Genomic DNA, 22,934 nt, shown 5'->3' on the forward strand with positions numbered 1-22,934 from the left:
TTTTAATATTTTGCAAAATATATAGAATGTAATTCTTAGAAGCACATCTATATTTTCACTATTTCCCATAGTTAAAATATCAGGGATGCCAGTGGGTAGAGAAAAAAAAAGAGGAAAGTCAAAGCTTGGCATGCCGACCCAGATTCCTTTTTCTTTGTTGTCCTTTTCTGCTTCATTTTGACACTAAGGGACTGTTTGATCAATTCCTTTTCCTTGTGCCTCCTGAATGCTGTCTGCATGCTCTTGCAGAGCTGCCTACCTACTGGGGAATTTAATTTGTCCTTTCTGTGATATTTTTCAATGGATGTCTGGTGATGAGATAGTACATCATATTTGACAGTTTGGATTGCTGCAAATGTGCTCAAATGTAGCCTGTTGGTTTTAGGACAGATGACCCCGTTCATAATACTGAAGCTCTGTTCTACTCTTGGTCCAGAAAATATGGAGAGGGCACATTTGAGAACTGGCTTCATAGCTGGGTATGTCTTGAATACCTCATTCCACCATTTGTCAAGAGGTACATTTTCAGATGCTGGCAGCTCCTGAGCATTAATCTGCATTCGTCTGGCAGAAATCTCATATTGATCCTGTTCATCAGTTGACATGTGTTCTGTTTTGCGTCGTCTTACAGCATCTGGCTGAACTTTGATGGCTACTCCCTTCCTTCGACCTTGTTTCATTTTTTTTTGGAAGAGGACATATCCAGGGAAGCACCAGTATATTTTCCAAAGGTCTTCAGGGCACCAACAAGAGCAGAATTTGCTTTTAGGGAGTTGTAGGCTACTGTTTACCAAAAGCTTCAAGAGGTTCGCTGAGTTCTTCCGGATCACGCCTAAGCGTTGCAATTAGTTGACTGGCACAGTCATTAACAGCAGCTTCCAAAGAGGCTTGTTTATCATTTCAGGCTGGTTCACCTCCATCAACATTTGACTGAAAAACTGTTCCTCTTATCAAACCTGTTCTGCAACATCCTCTGAGCATTCAAAGACTCCACAGCCGCATTGGAACTGGATGGAGCATCAACTGAAGCAACAGAAGGGTGCACAGCTTCAAATACATCAAAACCATCACTCAAGTTATCTACCTGGTTTCGAACCTGTACCATGGGATCCTCCTCTACAAGTGGCAAACCTGCAATTGGTAGTGATGTGAACCATCCTGGTCTTACATTCTTCTGCCCAGTTGCAAGAAACAGCATACATGTATGTTCCTGCAAGTGAGGGTCTCTCAGGGGCAAGAAATTCAGAGAGGTCTCGTTGAAATGCCGTACAACTGCATACTGATGTTTGCATGGAGCACCACCCATTCCTGAAATACATGTGCACATTCCAATATCAGTATCAACATTGTATTTTGTGTCCTCTTTTTTCTCACTCTTCACCTTGTAATGATGGGCACCAATCTTCGTGATGCAGGCAGCTGGAATCAATGACCCATCAGGAAGGTACTTCTTTGAAACTCACCTCAACACGCCCATTAGCCAAGTCAGTGAGCCTACGTTTGTAATAACTGGGGACACGTGTCATGAGAAAGTCCAGCAGCTGAACAACGTTGTATGCTCTTACTCTCTCGAAGATCTTATCCGTGAGGATCCTCATCGCCGCTTCTGCATAGTTATTTGTGTTGTTACCCTGAATGGGTAAGTCATGAAGATAGCACACAGCCCATGCTTGACGGCGATTGTAGAGTTTCTCAACATGTGCTTGGAAGTTTGGATACAGGCGAGCAACTTCACTACCATGGAGCTCTTCATATGCCTCCTCAAGAGCATCTTCTGTCATTGAGAATGTCATCTTTTTGACAGCAAAAAGCAGCTGTGGTCTATGCTCCTTCCTTTTGTGATTCTTTCCCTCCCACAGGAATCTCCACACTGCCTGCAACAAGTGGAAAACACAAAGAATCAAGACAAAAATACACGAGGGCCAAGTTTGCCACGGCCAAAAAAGGCATCTTTAGGTATGATGTCCAAGTACAGTTTCAATGCCAGGGTAATGCATCCCAGGGGCAATCCACCAGCAGCATGAATACCCTGCAGTCATATCGATCTATGCCCCCTGAAACATCGATAAAGACAAGTTCTCCGCTATATTCATGCTTCTGACTGCAATGCTTCATGAGAGGAGAACATAAAGCGATGGCGATCTTGTTGGTGACTTGATCAATCTTTGCACAGATATCCCCTGCCTCATTGTTGTACCCTGCAATGGCAGCTTCGAGGTCACTCAGCATTTTCTCGCCACTTGCAGCACCATAGGCCTTGTCAAAGATCTTCCGGTACAACCTGGTATACAAACACATGAAAATTCATAAATGGTGACTAAACATGGTAAATATTTTAGGATAGTAATGATTACAGCTTCCATATAGTGTGACCTGGAAGATCAATAAGAATATTACAATGATATAGGCAATGGCATGTATCACAATGAGGATTAAAGGGGAAGTCCAGGCTGAAAATATCTTGATTTAAAAAAATGTAGAAAAAATAAAGAAAAATATTGGTGAAGGTTTGATGAAAATCCATCAAATAATAAGAAAGTTATTGGTATTTACAATTTTGGAACTGTGAGGTCACACGCGAGCAGTTGCTCCAAAGGCCATGTAATAAACAAGTAGAATGCCAAATAATGTACTAAAAGTTATCAAAAATTACTTCAACCATTTGTAACATTTGAGGATGCTGTAATTAGAAGGATAGAGGTGGCTTTTCAAATATAACACTGAATATGCGTATACTTTAGCAAAGATGAAATACAAGAGTAATAACTTAATTTTCACACCTTTTGCCTACAATGGAAAGATAACTTACATTCAAGATAAATAAATAAGAAGCAAATACTTCGCATAGAGCCAGTTTGGCACACTCCTTAAGTGCTTTTAATTGAAACAAATCTACAAATTAAATGTAGAATGATTTCATGTGTGATTTTAATTCGGTAGAACACTGTCAGATTTGTGCTCCAAGATGCCCAGTCTAGCAATTATTATGACTATATCATTTCCGGCTTAATTTTCTTTTTCACATCTGCCTGCTGTTTTTTTTTTTCCCATTTTTCTTCCTCTTCTCCTTCCCTTTCTTCAGAAAATGCCTTTGACATGAGCTTCCCTGGAGGAATATGACTATTTACTGTGCAGCGCACCATGTTTATGTGTGTTGTAACACGTTATCCACGCACTGTAGACAAAAAGGATAATATTTGCCGTAGGCGTAGGTTTCCAATCGGTCGCCGACCACTTGCCGAATGTTTGGCGAATGATCGGCCACCAATATCCAATTGGTCGCTGACCAAAAACTAATTGATGGGAGCTCAAAATCGGTCGGCGTCCACTCAGCGACCTTTAACAACCAATCAAAGACATGAAAAACCTCCCGACCATTTTGGTCGGCCGAAGGTTTTCGATGCAGCACCGAAAACCTCCAGCCGACCAAACTATTCGAGCAACCAGTCGCCGACCACTGACCTTTTGCCAACCATTTGAAAGTCTATTTACGACCTCTGACAACCAATTTCCTGAGTAATGGTCGGCGACTGGTTGGCGATCAATTTACACGCAGTGTGACTGGGGTCTTAATTCCTACTCTATGCTAGACAAAAAAAAATGATATGAATTGGTTGTGAGATGAAGGAAAAAACACATATTGTCGTTTATACATTAATTTGCAGTTTTAAGTACAATTTAAAAATTCTGTGCACTGAAGTTTGATGCACCTAACTTAGATCTCCAATACAAATCAATAATATAATAAAGTTAGAAATGAAGAAGTATTTTCTGATTTTGAAAGATGAAAAATTAGCATAACACCAAATTTTGTGTAGAAATCTTAAATCTTCCCATCAAGCTTTATATCAGTAAAATATAAAAACAAATTTTGTCAAAGAATGAGGGAGAAGCATTTGTAAATATGGATGGATGATACACCATGGCATGTAGGCCCATTCAGTCTGGCAGAGCTGATAACAAATTGCAATTGTCAAAAAAAAAAATCCATGGTGGATTCTAAAATTTCATCAAAATGGGTGCTGTTACCGACTCATGAAACAATATAACGTGGAAAGTGTAGGCACCAAGATTATTTGTCAGAGGTGGATATTGTTTGAACTATGTTCACTTTTAAGTAACAGCACTCACTTTGGAACCCATTTTTTAAGCCAACTTGGACTTTAAGGCAAAATGGATAACTGTATATCATGATATCCAGTCCCAAAGTATTTTTTACCCTTGAAACCCTAATGTAGACACCAAAATAATACCCCAAGTAACAACAGTCATTTAAAACCCCAATTTTTAAAGCCATCTGCGATTTTTGGAAATACCTGACACCTGACTGTCCTTTCAACTTAACCCAATGTATTACTTGATCCTTTAAACTCTCGTAGTGTATACACCAAAAGCATACTTCCAAGGTGTATTTTTAATAAACTATGTATACTTTTAAGTAACAACTGTCAATTTACACCCAATTTTTTTGAAGTCACCTTGGATTTTTTTTTTAACATACAGACAACTGATCTTGTAACTTACCCTATAACCTGACCCTTTAAACCATGGTTTAGAAACCAAACTCATATTCCCCAGACAGATATTGAACACACTATGTCCTTTTATAAGTAACATCAGACATTTTTTACTCCTTTTTTGGAAGCCATCTTCGAATTTCTGACATTCTAGACCACTGACTGTCATTGTAACTTGTCCTAATATTTCATTTGACCCTTGAAACCATATTTTAGACACCGAAATCATATCTAACAGGCGGATATAAAATGAGCTATGCCACTTTTAAGTATCAGCAGCCATTTTAGAATCAATTTTCGGAAGCCATATTGGATTTTGGTCATACCAGACTACTGACTGTCCTTAAAACTTCTCCTTATGCATCATTTTGACCCTTGAAACCAGTAGTTTAGACACCAAAATTGCATCTCCCAGGCCGATATGAAATAAACAATGTTAGCTTTAAGTAACAGCAGACAATTTAGAATCAATTTTTGGAAGCAAACACAGATTTTTTGAAATACCCGGCCACTGACTGTCCTTGTAACTTGTCCTAATGTATTAGTTGATCCCTGAAATCAGTGATTTAGACACCAAAATCACATTTCCCAGGCCGATATGAATTGAGCTATGGCCGTTTTAAGTATCAGCAGCCTATTTTTAAGATCAATTTTTGGAAGCCATCTTCGATTTTTGGACATACCAGACCACTGACTGCCCATATAACTTATCCCAACATATTATTCGACCTCTAAAACCAGTGGTTTAGACATCAAATTCACATCTCCCAGGCCAAAATGAAATGAGCTATGTCCGCTTTAAGTATTAGCAGCCATTTCAGAATAAATGTTTGGAATCCATCGCGGATTTTCACACATACCAGACCACTGACTTTCCTTTTGACTTACCCCAATGTATTATTTGACCCAGTTAATCATGGTATATACACAAAAATCATATTTCTGGATATTTAGCAAACTATGTCGGGTTTTTTAAGTAGCAACAACAATTTTAGAATCCATTTTTGGAAGCCATCTTGGATTTTTTTATCATAATGGACCACTGACTGTCCTTGTTACTTGTCTCAATGTCCCTTTTGACCATTGAAAACATTGAAAACAAAATCATTATGTCCCAGGTGGATATGAAATGATGTCAATTTTAATTATCAACAGTCATTTTAAATTTAATTTTTGGAAGCCATTTTGGATTTTTGGACACCATCTTGGATTTTTTGACACACCAGACCATTGGCTGTCCTTGTAACTTGTTCGAATGTACTACTTCACCCTGAAAACCATTGAATGAAAACCAAATGAAAGCCACTTAGATGAATTGTGGGTTTTCAGCCTACGGCAGCCATTTTGTGTGCCATCTTGGATTTTCCAGGTACACTGGAGAGCTTATAATTCACTCTAGCTTGTATCAACAATTTTTACCCCCTAGACCATGGAGTATGAATCGAAATATGATTCTAGGGTGGATAATGAGTCAGTTGTATCCATTTTCAGTGAATGGCGGCCATCTTGGACGCCATCTTGAAAATAACCACTTTCCCGGATGCGGATTTTGGTAGATTTATAGTAGGGGAGACCGGGGTCAATTGTAACACTTTCTTTCAAAACCGATATATCAACTTTATTTCACTGAGATACCGCGCGTAACCTGAATAAAACAAACAATTGTCATCTTTGCATGAAATGTGACTATGTTTGGTTCCCCTGAAACCCTTTATTAAGAAGCAGTTATCAATTCAAATCCTGGGGTCAAGTGTTACATTTGCCCCCGGAAACGGGGCAATTGTAACACACCCATGGGGCAATTGTAACACAGGAATTTACACCAGTCATTTCTTCATTTCTTCTCTTTTTATTTTTATTCAAGGTTAATACAATGAAGGTACAAGTCTATCAATGTTAAGCATCATAATAATGATTAAGCAACATTACATATTTAACACGTCTTAATACTTGACAAAACTTGGGCGTGTTTGTATATTTCAGGGTTCCTTCCCAAATAGCAAATTGAAAGGTTTCTTTTATATTGTTTCAATATGCCTGTAATACTTTAATTCAGCTACAAAAGGAAAAAAGGCACTGTAATTAAAAAGAATAGTGCTTTTGTAACACAAGTTTTACTCATTGAATTAAAACATTCTATCAAGCATGCATATCAAAACTTATGCAACATTTGTTCATGCCAAGTTACAATGTAATAATAGATAGATACATTTGAGAAAAAACTTCCATACTGACAGTATAATCATGTTGTTTTTATGTATATAGTAAACGATTGGATTGTAACCACACTTATAAGAAGCACTGAAAGATACATAACTATATTCTCAAACTAAAACGCAAAGACAACTCAGAGCAACGCCATGTATCTTAATCGTTCAACATTATGACAAAAGCCGTATTAACATTGACATAATAATCCATAGACTACATTTTAAAACCATAAATTTTTGTATGATATCATCTTTGCTCATAGGACAAAGTATAATTCAACAAAATTGTTTCGCTATAAATTTCAAGAAATTAATTACATGGCTATTCAGACTTTAAAACTTAATATTTAGTAAGGTAACTAAGTGAAAAATTCTTACCAACACAATCATTTCAATTGGAGGATCTCGGCGAATTCCTACATAAGAGCAACGTGTATTTTGCTTTGTCTGATAAGCTTAAAGACTTAAAGAATTTTGTTAATTGCTACCGCTTTAAAAAAAAAAAAAGGAATGAAACACACCCGGTAGCTTCAAATTATTAAAAATGCTGGTTTGGGGTTTGTCTTTAGAAGATAAAAAGATTTGCTCAAAGAACAAATTTTGCTTGTGACCATTGCACTGGCCTTAAAGACAAATTTTGTTGTTCTAATACTTCAGAATTTTCTTCTCTTTCCCACTTTTACTCAGAATCACAATTTTGACATACAAAAATACTAGTGCCTGGGGTGCATTCTTCGTGTGCCCAGTAACCACAGGCAGAACATTGAACCCAGTTCCCACCCGGAAGGCTATTGGCATAATCCTCACAGCATACCAAACACATATTCATCATTTCATCCTCGCTATCAGAAGATGAATTGGGTTCTGGATTCTTTGTCTTGGATGTGTTGGAGTTCTTTGTTTTCTTAGTACCTGTAGTGCCAGTGTTGGGTGAACTCTTCTTCGTTTTGGCCGACTTGAATAGCAACGACTTTCCTTTGTTTTTCTTTTCCCGTGCAGCCATCTTTTCTTCTATGAGCGCATTCTTCACCGGTGTATCTGTGAGTATTGCGGTTTTTCTCCTCTTCCGTCCGCCTCTGTTGGATACCTTACGTGCCTGAGCTTTTGGGAATGGCCTAACATGTTCTGGGGTAAATTGGCTCGGCGCTCGAGTTGGGATGCTGGTGTTAGGTGCATCTGGTGTGACTATTTGGGTAGGCGTGTTGGTGCTATGTTCACCCATTTCGACTGATTGGGCAGGGGTGCCAGTGCTTGGTTCATCTGGTGGGACTGTTTCGGTAGGGGTTCCGGTGCCAAGTTCATCCATCATGACTGTTTTGACAGAGGTGCTTGTGCTTGGTTCATCCGATGTCACTGTTTGGGCAGGGGTGCTGGAGGGAGCTTGATCCGGCGTGACTGTTTGGGGAGTAGTACTGGGGTCTGGTGCAGTTGATGTGTTTGTGGCCTTTGGTGCTGGAACATCAGTGCCGACTGCAGTTGATGGATTCGGACGGTCCGTGACCTGCGATGGGGCAAAGTCTGTGTCGTCGAAGATGCTACGGTTGAAAGGAACGATCCCTGTGCACGCAAACCCTGCCATAATATTCCTTGGTGTGACAGCTAATGGCAAAGACTGGCGGGATGTCGTATATGGTCATAGTTTGACCAGGATGGTTTATCATCCAACAGTCACAAGCTGTGTTCACAGCCTTCTTGAAGGGACCATACACTCCCCTGTCTAAAGGCTGTAGTTTATGTGAAGTGTGTGGAGGGAAGGAAAGGAGAATGATACCTGACTCATAACTAAAGTTTAGAGCTTCAACAGATAGATGCGAGTCATAGTTGTCAAGGAGTAGGAGTACTGGTTGTTCTTTAGTTGGCTTGGCATGCTTCGCGAAGTGCCGAAGAAACTTCACAAAATCCTCCTCTTGCATCCAACCAGTGCCATTGGCAGTGCCCATGCATCCTGGTGGGCCATCACGTATGAAGTGCTCTTTAAAGTTCTTCCTGGGAAAGACAAATATTGGCGGGATGCTGTTTCCTGTTCCGTTGATGGCAATGGCACATGTCACCAATGTACCTCGTTCTTGAGATGTGAGAGCACCCACTTGCTTTTTTCCCTTCTGTGCCACGATGTGGTTTGGTGTTTGTACGGTCGTCACACCAGTTTCATCAACATTATATATGTTCTGTGGTGCAAAATTGTGCCTCCTCATTGCAGTGCTCAGGTTGTCAAAAAACTCGTTGGCGGTTGTTCGGTTGAACGCTGTAGCTCGGGCTAAGCTTGTTGCTTGAGGTTTCCTGATGGAAAGGGATGGATTCCGATTCATGAAACTAGAAAACCAGTCAGCACCTGCCATCATATTTTCATTCCACTTTTCAGGAGTGCGCAGTTTGTAGGTCATTGCACATTTGTACGCAAACCTCCTGACCTTCGAAGGTGTCAATCCATAATACAGGTCAGCAGCTTCAAGAAGATATTTGGTGAGCTTAGCTTCTTGTTCTGGAGAAAAGACACGAGTGTGTGGGTTGTAGCCATATTTTGGGGCACTCTCTCCTTTCTTTTTGGCATTGCAGTACCTACTGAGAGTAACATGACAAAGGCCAAAGTCACTTGCCACGCTTCTGACAGACTTTCCCTGGCTTAAAACAACTTGGAAAGCTTCTTCTAGCAGGTGCAAATTTTCACCTCGATTTGTTGTGCGCTTCCTTGAACGAACCATTTTCTGAAATATAAAACAAGAAAATGTCAATATGCTATAGTGGCCCAGTGTCAGGGCACGTGTCCATTGTAAATGCCTATGTGAATGAATAGCTAATAAACAAGAAGGTTTAACTCTTACGATATCAGGATTTAGCAAATAAGGGTATCTCTCAATGATTTCCTGCACATTTGCCTAGAAGTCCTTATCAAAGAGTGTCTGTTTCTTGATGTACGTTGCATCAGAGCAAGGACGTCTCTGGTATTTTGAGTGTTTTTTAGAAGATGTATTATCCTGTCTTCCTCGTCATCAGACACTGTAAAATATGAAAGATAAATATAAAATGCTTTTGTGTGACACCAAGTTTACTACATGGCATAAGCTATCGTAACCTTTTTAAAAGGCCTCTAGGCTGAGGTTTACATCTGAAACAAGACTAATTGCTACACCGGGTAAACGCGTGGGTGAGAGTCGACAGTCGCACGGCCTTTTCGATATTGGTTTGAACTTATTATTACCAATGTTTCTGCTACAAATTCTACATCCAAATGGTAGTGGCCAATCAGCAGTCTTATCATTCACATGACATTGCTAGCCATTTTTAGGCTCTGCAGTACAGTGGTACTGTTTCGTTATTACAAAGTCTTGGATTGGTATACTTTTGTTATGGGGGTTCAATAAGTTATCACCTTCCTTTTCCTCTGAATATATACATAAGTTTTTCTGTTTAAGTACTATACGATTTGAAATTATTCCATTTGGAATGTTATATTCATCATTCTTGTAAAAAGATGTTAATATCTTTCTCTGGTTATCACTTGTTTCAAGAATGGACGGATCGCTAACTAAGTAGAAAGTACGACGTACGTATAGGTTCGAGTTGGTCAATAATTAAGCCCCGGCTGTTATGCCTGCATGCTAATCCAAACAGCTATGAATAAAAATGATTTACACACATTGAAAAAGGCAGGAAAAACAATATTAATACTGCTCTATATAATGCCTAATACCTTTGACCAATGCCTCTCTCCTCTTAAGGATAAATATAGGATATGAAGTATAAACAGAATAGAATGCTGCTCAGACTACATTCAAACAGATACAAAAGGAAGAGTAAAGTTTTTAAGGATGTCTTGATTGAACCTGCATGTTTAAATAATAGGATGCTGTTCTATGATTTTTGCCGTCTACTCCAGTTGACTTCTTGTTCTTAAGACGATTGATTTCCTTTAAAAATTCTTATTCACTGACTCTGGGAACAATAAAATTACTGTTTGTTGTATTACATGATTCTAATCTATTCAATTCTTCAAAAGTCATACACTCATCATTTCCAGAAATATCACTGTTCAGTTGATTACCAACGTTAACAATATGTTCATTAAAATCATTAGCCAATCCTTTGCATTTATCTTCACAAAATGGAAAATTAGTAACTGATTTAGAATTAGGCAGCAATGATTTCAACACTTTCCAAGATTTCGTTCTGTCCTTGCAGGAACTTAAATTATCAATATAATATTTCTTTTTTGCTCGTCTTATTTCAAATGTCACTTTATTTCTTAACTGTCTATACTGTGCCCAAAAAGAGCACTTTGTCTTTTAACGTTCATTTAGTTCGATCTAGTTTTTTTTGGGGTCCATAAGAAAATTCAAAATGTATACAATACTTGCATCAGCTAATGAAAGTTCCTCAACTCCTTTCAGATCTAAGTTAGATGACGTAACACGTGAGTACATGATCCAGCTACGTACACGCACGTTCGTCCGCGCCGCGTGCAACCTTCTCACTTCTCCTTGGCGCCTTGGCGAGTTTGTACAAGTCGCCATCTCACCTTCTCGTCTTAGACAAAGGCGCCTTGGCGATTTTTTCCAAGTCACCTTCTCGTCTTAGACAAGGCGCCTTGGCGACTTTGTACAAGTCACCATCTCACCTTCTCGTCTTAGACAAGGCGCCTTGGCGAGTTCTCACAAGTCACCTTCTCGTCTTAGACAAGACGCCTCGGCGAGTTTGTACAAGTCGCCTTCTCGTCTTAGACAAGACGCCTCGGCGAGTTTGTACAAGTCGCCTTCTCGTCTTAGACAAAGGTGCCTTGGCCATTTTTTACAAGTCACCTTCTCGTCTTAGACAAGGCGCCTTGGCGAGTTTGTATGAGTCACCTTCTCGCATTCTCGTCTTAGACAAGGCGCCTTTGTACAAGTCGCCATCTCGCCTTCTCGTATTAGACAAGGCGCCTTGGCGACTTTGTACAAGTCGCCATCTCGCCTTCTCGTCTCAGACAAGGCGCCATTGCGAGCCGCCTTCCGGGCTTTTTGGCCAGAACCAGGCGCCTTGGTGAGTTGTCCACCTCATGGCAACAGTGACACTGAACCCATGGGCACGCAGCTCCCCCACTTGCACCAGTCATCCTTCTCCCAAAAATTTTCTGAGTAAAGTCAAAATCCAAACATCGCCAAAGGCACCTTCTAGTTCTATTCCCCCATTTTGATGACAATGTATGTTGTGAAATTTCAGTAAGTCTTATATTTGTGATAAATATACAGGCAGAACTTCATATTCTGTGTACACTTACACAATAATTTTTCAAGCCCTTATTTTGGGGATGATCCAAATAAAAATAAAATGAATGAAAATGCAAGTAGTTCTTTGAGGATTATGCCTTAAAAATAATGTAACCAGATTAGAGTGCATATGCTAATTGTTTTATTTATATATGTTTTTTTTTTACATTTTGTTATTCTTATTGCTCTTTGTTCATTTTTATGATCATATTACTCCCTTTTGTTATATTCAACTACATACATGTAATGTTTCTATTTTCTTTGCATTCTTCTAGAAGTATTGTAATTGTAAAATATTGTTTTGTATTCAAGGCCAGTCTGACAACAATTATACTCTTCCTGGTGAGCTACTCTATTTAGATGAAGCTAATAAATGAATATTTGAATAGAAAAAATAATGTATGAATACATGAATAAATTGATAAATTAGTGAATGAGTTGAATAAATTTATTAAGACATTGATCTGGAAATTACCACCAATTTAGAGAGAAAGAAAGTACATCTATAAAATGAAGGGTTTGCTACTATTTTAAATAATGTGACTGTCATGTAACTCGTCTTTAAGAAAAGTATGATTTGTTAACATTCCTCAACATAAACTCTGCCTATAATTGACTCTTCACTGTTTATTTTTTTAAGTATTTGTTTTATTCATTTTTCTATCTGTTCAAAATAATCTGTGCAATTTTTTGTATGTTTTGTATGCAATGTTATGATTAATTAAACTGACCTAAAATTAACTGATTTTTTTTTTAAATGTTATTTTTTGCTGAGCACTGTCAGTGAATTGAAAGAGAAAATTGAATGTACATTGCCAAGGTTTAAGGTTGTTGTTTATGTTTGTGTGTAAGTAGGGGACAGGGATGAGAGTGGGGGGGGGGGGGGGGCAATGATGGATGCATAAGTCATGTTTGATGTGTTCTTTTTTTGTAAGGGGGGGGGGTTAAATCAAGTGGACTAACAAGTCTATTGATATTGTGCTGCCCCCCCCCCCCCCATTTCCCATTCTACTCCTAGTGAGGTTTCATGTAGGTGCGTATGCTGTTTATAAATTTAAGCAATGCTGTTTAGGCCTGACACTCGATAACAACTATTCTTTTAAGTGTCAAGTGTCTATTTATTTCCATTTTCAAATAATGCACATATGAAATCCAAAACAGGATAAAGCTGATAAAAAATATTCTATCTATGAATAATAATATAAAATTAATATTTCCGATTTGAATTTCATTGATCAAAGATATACTTTAATTAACTATTTATTGCAGGGAACCCATACTAACAAGCTTTGCTTTCCAGTGGGTTCCCTTTTTTTCATTTCTGTATATTATATTTCTGTGTTTTGCTTTACATTGTAACTTTCGTTGAATTTTGGAATGAAAAAGATTAAATGCAATCAATCTATCAATATCACAGGAGAATGATGAGTAAATTAATAGATTGTTGTTTCAATACATTTGGATAATTAACAAATTACAGATTGTATCTCATTATGAAAATGAGGGACTTATCAAGAAGCAGAGCTTGGATTGGTAAGCCCCCTCTTGACTTTTAAACGTATTTAATCTTAAGAAAAAAAAACCCAACTTGTTTGAAATTTTAAACAGCATTTTTAGGAATACGTGGTATTGTGTGGTTGAGATGGTAAATCGTTGTTTCTTTCGCTCATGCATTAGTCTTGACATACAAAATGTCCAAGGCATATTGTTATGAAAACTAAAACTACATTTTGTTTGATACTGTGTGTGTGCGAGAGAGGACTGGGTGTGCGCGCGTGCGTGCGTTGGTGTGTCTGTAAAATGAGTATGTAAAGAAAAATGAAGGATGTGCGGCATGTGTGGGTGTGTGTTGTGAGGGGGCGACTGTCTATGTGTGTGTGGAGAGAGAGAAAGAGCGAATAAAACAGAAAATCAGAGAAAGTTAAGGTGCTGTATCGAAAATTTGATTTGTTGCCATTAACATCACTTTTTGGATCGGAAAGCTAGTGGTCCTCTGCACTAAAATTGCCCGTTTCTTGCTTGGCAATACCGTATATAATTTACCATTTGTGCATTTTTAAAAATAAGATCCAACCCACCCAGCCCACCCCCCTGTTATTTAGCCTTCCTTTGCTTTCCATCTGTTCACTTTCCTCTCTCATTCCCACGCGCTTATTATCTACCTGTGTCCCTATACACATAATAAATGTGTAGTGAAAGTGCTTAATACTAATATCCATTCCCATCGAGAGTTGAACAAAATAAGAAAAAAAAAAGAAAAAAAAATAAGAATGCAACATTGAATTAGTTTATAACAATATGCATTAAAAAGAAATATTCAAGATAAAATAAAACAGTTATTGTTCACTTCCCAAAGAGAAGAATATAATTATCTGGTAAATGTGTATCATCACCATCATAACGGGTCGGTATTTTTACTGAAATTTTGGTCAACTATAGTCTGATAGTTTTCTGCTCCCCTTCCAAATGGACCCCTAATGAAATCTGGAGCTACCGGCCGCTACCCCTAGCCATGATAATTCATCAACGCAAATGACAATTAGCCTTCCTGAATGACAACACGATGGAAGCGGAACTTGTTATATCGCACTGAAATAGAGACTTTGGTTTCGGAACTATTAGTAGGGATGATTGCCAATAAATGATCAGATATCTAATGTGAAAGCGAGTGTATGCATTTCCGTGGGGGGGGGGGGGGCAGACCAAGTCCCACTATACCCAGTAAGCAAAACACTTCATCTTTCTCACTATGATAGTTCAGACATAATCTTCACTCTTTAATTTGATTGATAGATATTTAATTTGCAATATACATGTATTTATTTCCTGACTTGGGGATGTGGCTCGGATGAATTTAAGCAGTGAAGAAGTGAGGAAAGCGATTAGTGTAATACACATTGCCATGATAATTAATTCCTTTCAGTAATCGCCAACAGAGCGAGGAAAGCTTTCCTTGGTCATGGTTGGTATTAAGTTAAAAGGGGACCGTGTTTGAAGCACAGAAAACAATTGGATTTCAAAACAATTTTATCAATCAATGTTTATGGGGAAAATATATAGATTTATAGGGATAACATTTAGAAATTTGCCACGCTTTGGGCAACTGCAGATATAATTACACCCGTTTTAACACATGGACAAGGTGTAGGCCTATTTTGAAATTATAATAATAATGGTGGATTCTTTTAAAGCGCACACACCCGTCATGCATGACGCGCTCATGGCGTTATCTATAATCATAAAGATACGGGCATAAATACAAATTGTCTTACGTAAGACAATTTGTATTTATGCCCGTATCTTTATGATTATAGATAACACCTTATTGATTAAGTACAAACTCTCAAACTTAATGATACAGAGCTAAAAACTCACTGGAGGAAATTAAACACAGATATAACTTAGTTTGATTAACAATTTTTTTTTAAAATCAAATGGGTTTTAATCCCAATTGTGTCAAAATCACAAGCTGTCACTATAAACACAACTGACAACAAGACGGAATTTTTTTTTTTCTTAAGCCAACTTACTTTCGTACATTTCGTACATTAAATATAATTTCCTAGAGAAAAATATCCGGTCTCAACACAGTGAAACACACTTCCGTGTTTGAAGTGGATTATAATGTTATTGGTCATGCTGGTTATAAGGCCACGCTAGCCGGTATCAAAGTCCATTGGTGTAGAGTATTCGTTACTGCTAACATGGAAGAGGGACGAAAACTTACGGAGGAACAATATGAAATTTATGAAACCTCCTGTCGCAGGATCGATAAATTTCTCCAGAAATTCAAAGAGAATCGAAGCCTGAAGGATATTCATTTCAACGAAGGCAACATCATATTAGAAGTAATCGAGCAACTTGACCAAAGGGATGTAAAATTGGCAATTATCAAGTACTTCGCATCTTGTGATGAAATCTTTGAAATATTTACAATGGTTTGGGAAAATCTTGTAAGTCTAAAATTCTCCAATCTTTTCAACTTCAGTAAGTTGGCACAATTAGGGCTTGGTATTGGCAACTTAACGGATTTTTCTTATGACTTCGGCTATGCTTTTGGGGAGAAGGGCCTCCTAACCTTGCTCCTTCGAGATATCAAGACGAAAAATCTTGGGGATAGGCGAACAGGCTTCGCACTTACGATTATTTATAACTGCTGTTGGAGAGTTCCAGAGAATAGAATCATCTGTCGAGAGTACGTTGATACCTTCCAGGATTGTGCGCAATCTAAGGACCCTGAAATTCAGGCCGATGCATTCCTGACACTTTCTTACATCGTTGACAAATCGGAGGTCCACAAGATATCCTTAAATGAGCCATGTCTGAAGTTTCTCCTTTTGGCTCTCAAGTCGGCCTTGGGATCACCGGACGGTCGGTCCCCTGTCTATGGCTACTCGACATTCGAGCTGCTCCAGGGACTCAACCAGCTCACCATCAACGATTCTAACAAGCTACTTGTCGTTAAGTTTGGAGGGATTGAGGTCCTAGAGAGAATCTTGGTGAGAGACGGATCGAGCAACGAAGAAAAGCTTTGGGCTGCCCGAGGAGTATGGCAATTGGCTTTCAAAGAATCAAACAAAGTAAAAATACGGCACAGCACAGCAATCATCAATGGTGAGTAAAATTAATGACATGACATCCATATACTTTACCCAGAGTAAATTCTAACGTGTATACTTGCATCTCCGCGATTTGTTCTTCTTAACTCTTTTGATGATCCTTACCAAATTTATATGCTTAAAGCTTAATTTGCACTGCCCGAGTTTTAGGTCCTCTGACTTTTGAAGAATCGAACAAATAAGTCAATTCGGATTATAACATTTATTTATCTTTATAGTCTCAAGTATACATGCACACAGGTAAAACTCTCATAACATTTACTCTTTCGGACTTCCTTACGTTTTGTCCTAAGTCGTGATTTGAACTCAACTGAACTTGGAGACCCAAAACAGACTACGATTTATTTTCCATCTTGCCCGTGGTTTCAATTCTATCACCTTATTATGATATACACGGAAAAACTAATTCATTCCTTTTAACCTCAATATCAACAGCACTGAATAAGATTCGGGGAACAACTGATCATTTTCGTCTCAAGGAGGCGTGCGCGAGTGCACTTTTCGTCATCAATGACGTACTGGACATCGATGACGAGTCCAAAGGTCACGCATCTACTCGTGGAGAACACCGCCAAAGGTCGGTGAGGAGTGAGGAATCGTCGGGTCATGGCGAGGAAGGTCATATTATGATCAGCTATCAGCATGCCAGTCAGGATCGTATGCTGATGGTCAAGAGCTACCTTGAGGAACAGGGGTACAACGTCTGGATGGATGTGGACAAAATGAGTAGGAATTTTAATATTACTTCCTCAATATCACCCACTCATATATTTTCACTAACCCTCTCCCCATCATGTTATTCACTGTTCAGTCTTATATTTTTGCATATATATATATATATATATTAGTTCAGTTACCCCCCCCCCAAAAAAAAAAAAAAAAAAAAAAATCAAATAGTAAGCCTATAATAATACAAAAATGTATAAAAATTAATAAATAAAAAGTAATAAGAAATCTTGAACAACTAGGAGTATAGAGTTGATATCGCCTCCGTCTCATTTTCGCTTTGTGTCTTTGAATTGTATGAATTATTTCATTGATTCTTTCTTTCCATATGTGGGGGCGTCTTGGTCAAGTGGTTAAGACTATCTTCTTTCAATCTGAGTTACATCGGTCCGATTCCCAGGTATGGCGTGTGTTCTTTCAGCAAGAAATTTACCCACATTGTGCTGCACTCAACCCAGGTGAGGTAAATGGATACCGGCAGGGCCGTAATTCCTCGAAAGCATCGGGATCTGCAGACTAGCTTAGCGGGGGTAATATAGAAGCGCCTTGAACACAACGTGAATACTTGCGCTGTACAAATCCTATATCATTATTATTCATTTATTTTATAGGTCTTTTTTAATTTTATACATATATCTTTCACTGCGTTTACAGAAGGTGATATACTGGATTCCATGGCCAAGGCGGTTCAGAGAGCCGAGGTCGTCCTTGTTTGCATGAGTCATAGATTTAAAGAGAGTCAGCACTGTCGCACAGGTAAATTTATGATTTTTTACTGGCTGTTAAACCATGTAAACGATTTCTTTACATGACCATGCCATATACGGCAAAATGTTGCCATGCTGAAATTTCATGGACGGAATTAAACAATAAACTGATTTTGATTGACTTGGATGCATGTCGTAGAAGGTAATTATGCGAATGTACAAAAGATATACTAATGATAAGATTGAAAATTAATATCATCATTTGAAATATTTAAGAAACTTTAACAAGTATTGAAAACTATTACTTCATAATTTTATTTAGTCTTGAAAACTTCACAATCAATTCCTTTTTGCTTCTCCGTTTATCATAGTTGGCAAACTCGTAGAAGCTTGTTTTTGGAAGGGGTAGGGAGCAATTTGTCGAAAATTGTTTTCGCTGACGAAAACGTTCGGCCAATGAAGTAGAATGAATCGACATTTGCTACTCGAGATTTTGACAGGCAAATATATAAGTTTTATCAACTACCAATATTGTCGACATTTTTCTCATTGAGAATTCGACAAGCAAAAAGTTATAGGCCCTATAATTTCACCTAAACTGTCGACTTTTCCCCGTTTCCCATTTTTGGGGTTTTCGCAATTCAGAGAGAGGCCGCCGGGGATAGGGGGGCGCCATGTGCCAACCGCGAACCCCTACTTATAACGGCCCTGGTTGTATATGAATAGTTTTCTTGCATAGCCCGCTCCATTGCAAGAGTAGAGACTATTTCCCAAGTGGAATTACTCGAATGACCTTCGATCTTCGATCGTTGACTGCCACTGCACATGCTAGAGCTATTTAAAAAATTAACTACAAATAGGAAAAACATGTGGAATTTTCAGAGGGTGGTACTCTGGGGAAACGGCCCCCACCCTTATTTACAACGCAATGTTACTATACATAGCCTACATTACCATGCTTGTACTTTACAGAAGCAACTTATGCCTACACCCTAAATAAAGCCATCATACCTCTGATGCTTCAAGACGGATTCGCCCCAGAGGACTGGTTGGGAGCCTTGATGGGGATGAAAAGGTACTACCCGGTATTTTCAGATGATCTCATGAGGCAGTCTCTTCCAGACTTGATCAGGGAACTTGGCGACAGAGGCAAGCGAGAGAAAACAAATATGGTCGTGCCATCTCTGGCTGAAGTCACAGGTAGGGTTTATAGGTTACGATTAATTAAAAACATCCCCAGTGGTTCTACGACATTTTTGTGTGCTCTTTTCCAATTTGCCCCTCTTTCCTAGGCGTAGTAATTCTATAGCTTACTTATTTAACCTGCAAGGAATGAATAAAATATAATACTTAGCATTCAACGTGCGTTCATTACTTGATTATTTGACGAGTCTTTGGTACGCTTTGTCAAGGTTGACCAAAACAACCTTTGCTTTGAAAGTAAAAAGTTGAAATGCGTATGTTTATATGATATCGTTTGGTATCCATCTTTCAAACAACAGCATAAAGAGGCAACCTCCCAATTATATGTAACATAAAATTCCACAGGTGATACACTGTTAGAAAATTTATCCTTAAAATAAAAGAAGTTCCTGCAGCAGAGTCTCGAGAACACCTGTAATCTTACAAGATTGCGTAATCTTACAGGAAATTGGTATTTGGTGTATGGAATCTTACAGATTTCCTTAAAAAAAATCCTTTTCCCTTTTTAAACAGACCTGTTCTGTTAAATTGCAGAAAAATTCAATTTTTATGAATTTACAGAATGATTCTGTTATTGCTTTCTGCAAAACCTTCTCCTTTTCCTTGTTAAATCACGGTATTTTTAACAGTGTAGGTGTCAATGATTTAATTGATTTACATGTATGTCTTTACATGCTTTACCTATTCTACGCTGTCCCGAATGGTGAATTCGCCGATGGTTCACCGTCAGGGCCCTGTGAACGATTGTTTTGTTACAGAGGGTGCTGATGCAAAGTTGACAAGCAAAACAAGAGGGTTTTACTACAAAGAAGGTAATTTTGGTCCCGAGAAATTTGACAAGCAAAAAAAAAATGGGTTTCTATACAAAATGTAGGTCATTTAAGGTTACATTTTCCATTTTGTCACACCTACCAGAATTCCAGGGGGTGCTGCCTGTGGAGAATAACACACGCAGCACCCCTGCGCCGTCGAACATTTCTTTCACGCTCCTGATCTCTTTCATCGAGGAGTACTCGAGGAAACCCAATGAAGCTCTTGATCTATAGCGTGATCCAGAGGTGAAATCATTCGAGAGGATATTCACTTTCGAGCTTTTGCCGAGTGTCCCCGGGCATGTATCCGATGAAATCTGTCTGAACAAAACATGTAAAGAGTGTTTTATCTTGTCTTGAGAACCTTTCATCACCATTTGATGTTCTTATCATTTTCTGATAGGTACGAGCCCTGTCGTAGTCCATGGTCAACGGTCACAGGAAAAGAGAGCGGGAGACGACACAGACGGCAATGGAGGAATCACAGACAACCCAGTAGACAGCCAAGAACTGTTGCATTCAAGCTCATATACCAAGCATGCAGATACATGTATAGCCACATGGAATGTAGAAGAAACCATGGAGTGGCTAAGATCACAAGGTGTCGAAACCAGTTATGACAGTTTCAAGAAAGTGGATGGCACTCGCCTGAGGCAGATCAAGAACCTGCTCAACCTGGCGCCTGAATTTTGCCTAAAATCTCTGAAGGAGGAATTGAGTCTTAGCTTGTGGGACGTCTTATCGTTAGTTGATGCGTTGGAGAAACTAGAGTTTTAACCCTATCCAGCCCCCCCCCCCGGATGCAAAAACAGTCTGTAACACGAAAAGATCGCGCTGGGATGTTAACTTTCATGAAATTTTGGTTCAAATTTTGAGACTAAATTCGCGAAGCCGAAGTTACGTAACATTTTTAAGTGCATGCCAGATCCAAAATTGCTGATTTTATGTACAAATCCAATGCAAGTTCTGTATGTATAGCCAAAATTCATCAATGTATCCTTATTTCTATTTTTACTGATTAAAACCAATGGATATCATCTTTAATTTATGACTAAAATAGTGTTGCCGACGATTTCCATCGAAAAGACAATGAAAAACATAAAAAAATAGTAAATACAAAAAAATTAAAAACAATAAAATTTGATATTGCCAATTTTATAATATACATTTGATAATAATCCTAAGTAGAGTGTCTTTGCCAAAATCTAGCAGTTTTGGGGCCATATTTAAAGATTTACAGCCAAATTATGATGCGTTATTTAGTATTATTTATTTATTACAAATAAATTGACAATATGATTGTGGAGATTACGTCATAAGTGACGTTCGGGCCAATATTCGTCGCGATCGCGAGATCAACGGCCGAGATCAGGGGGGGGGGGGGGGGGCAAAACAGCCCCCGGGGGCTATGCAATTTCAAAATAGCCAGGGCCATATAGGGTTACAAATGTTCGCTAATATCGCCAAATTGGTATTGTAATTCCAACATTCGTCTACTATCATTTGGTCTACCATCAGTTCGCCCAATATCCACATGGTCTAATTGCCATTTCGTCCACTCACCATGCCGTCTAATAACCACTTGGTCCAATAGCCATTTAGTCCATATACCATTCGGTCTAATTAGCATAAGTGTTAATTGGGCAAAATGAATGAAAATAAAACGAATATTAGACCAACTGGTCATGAGACGAAATGGTCATAGACGAACTGGTGATTAGAAGAATCGGACCAAATGGTTGTTAGACGAAATGTTGATGGACGGAATGGCATTCGACTAGATGAAGGTAGAGCATGTGATGAGTGGACGAGTTGACAGTGGACTAATTGGCAATTTTAATTATTATACTTCCACATAACTCTACATGGAAAAACAGTGTAATTCATTTTCATTATAATTTCCTTTTTTTGTGATTAACATAATATCCCCTCTGCTTCGTCATGTTTTCCTTATCTCATTCTTCCTATACTTTCCTGTGCACTTGTTAATATCTTTATCTTCTTTTCCTTTCCCTTTGTTTTCTATCCTATAGTTGTCTCTGTGTCTCACGTGATACTAAATAAAGAGTGATTTTTAGGTGATTAATATTTCGAATTTTCTCTTTGACTTGTAATGTAAAGATATATTTTAATCGTACACATAAAATGCAAATACCATGTCTTTGGTCTACGCTATCTACTTTTTTACTACATTGTCTTCTTCATTCCCTTTCTTCGGTAATTTCCATTACTTTTCTGAACCAAGTTTATTTTATGTGAAAACTTTTTCTATGAAAACCGTTGTCGTGAATTATTTTCATTCACTGTTTTTATTTCTGTATATGTCATGTTTATTATGTATGTACACTTTGACAGGGCTCCCTTGTAAAGCAGGCCATTCGGCTTGAATGGGACAACCCTGTCTTTTACAGAAAACGTGAATAAATAAGTCATATATCTTGCCTATATACTCACACCTATAAGCTGTATAGCACTGTCTCTTTTGTATGTTTACCCGGTCAAGCCTCCCCATTTCCATTCTTTTCATTCCAGTCCCCTTTATTAGTCGGGTCCAGATTTGAGAAAAGTAGACAGCCTTAGGCAAATTGTGTTAATGCTGAATTGAGAAGTGTTATTGCATAATTTGAGGGCGCTGAGTCCAAATATGCTGTTTGCCAACCTTGATTTTGATGTTAAAATCCTCAAATTGGCAAAAACAATATGGCCACCATTCTACACCATTTTTGCTCTATTTTGAACCCCCAAAATTTGTAACAAAAATGATTGTCAACTGTTTTTGGTACTATTTGATATCAGGAATAACATACTAAAAATCTACCAAAATCCGCATCCGGGAAAGTGGTTATTTTCAAGATGGCGTCTAAGATGGCCGCCATTCACTGAAAATTAACATAACC

General features: G+C 38.4%; 1 protein-coding gene across 1 annotated transcript; it reads left to right on the plus strand.

The window, feature by feature from the left end:
• Nucleotides 1–15,603: 15,603 nt before the first annotated feature.
• Nucleotides 15,604–22,499, plus strand: LOC129278315 (uncharacterized). Its single transcript, XM_054914515.2, has 5 exons — nucleotides 15,604–16,584; nucleotides 17,025–17,315; nucleotides 17,970–18,071; nucleotides 18,995–19,222; nucleotides 20,441–22,499. Exons 1-5 carry the CDS (start codon nucleotides 15,675–15,677, stop codon nucleotides 20,812–20,814), a joined length of 1,905 nt encoding a protein of 634 aa, XP_054770490.2. The 5' UTR covers nucleotides 15,604–15,674; the 3' UTR covers nucleotides 20,815–22,499.
• The last annotated feature ends 435 nt before the right edge of the window (nucleotides 22,500–22,934 follow it).

This window comes from Lytechinus pictus, chromosome 15 (genome assembly GCF_037042905.1).
Source record: "Lytechinus pictus isolate F3 Inbred chromosome 15, Lp3.0, whole genome shotgun sequence".
Taxonomy (NCBI): Eukaryota; Metazoa; Echinodermata; class Echinoidea; order Temnopleuroida; family Toxopneustidae; genus Lytechinus; species Lytechinus pictus.

Bases quoted from the DNA above. Each gene is read 5' to 3' on its own strand.
- LOC129278315 (XM_054914515.2), top strand. From the start codon at position 15,675: ATGGAAGAGGGACGAAAACTTACGGAGGAACAATATGAAATTTATGAA. The intron at 18,072-18,994 runs GTAAATTTATGA...TGTACTTTACAG, and splicing joins GAGTCAGCACTGTCGCACAG to AAGCAACTTATGCCTACACC. The intron at 19,223-20,440 runs GTAGGGTTTATA...ATTTTCTGATAG, and splicing joins ATCTCTGGCTGAAGTCACAG to GTACGAGCCCTGTCGTAGTC.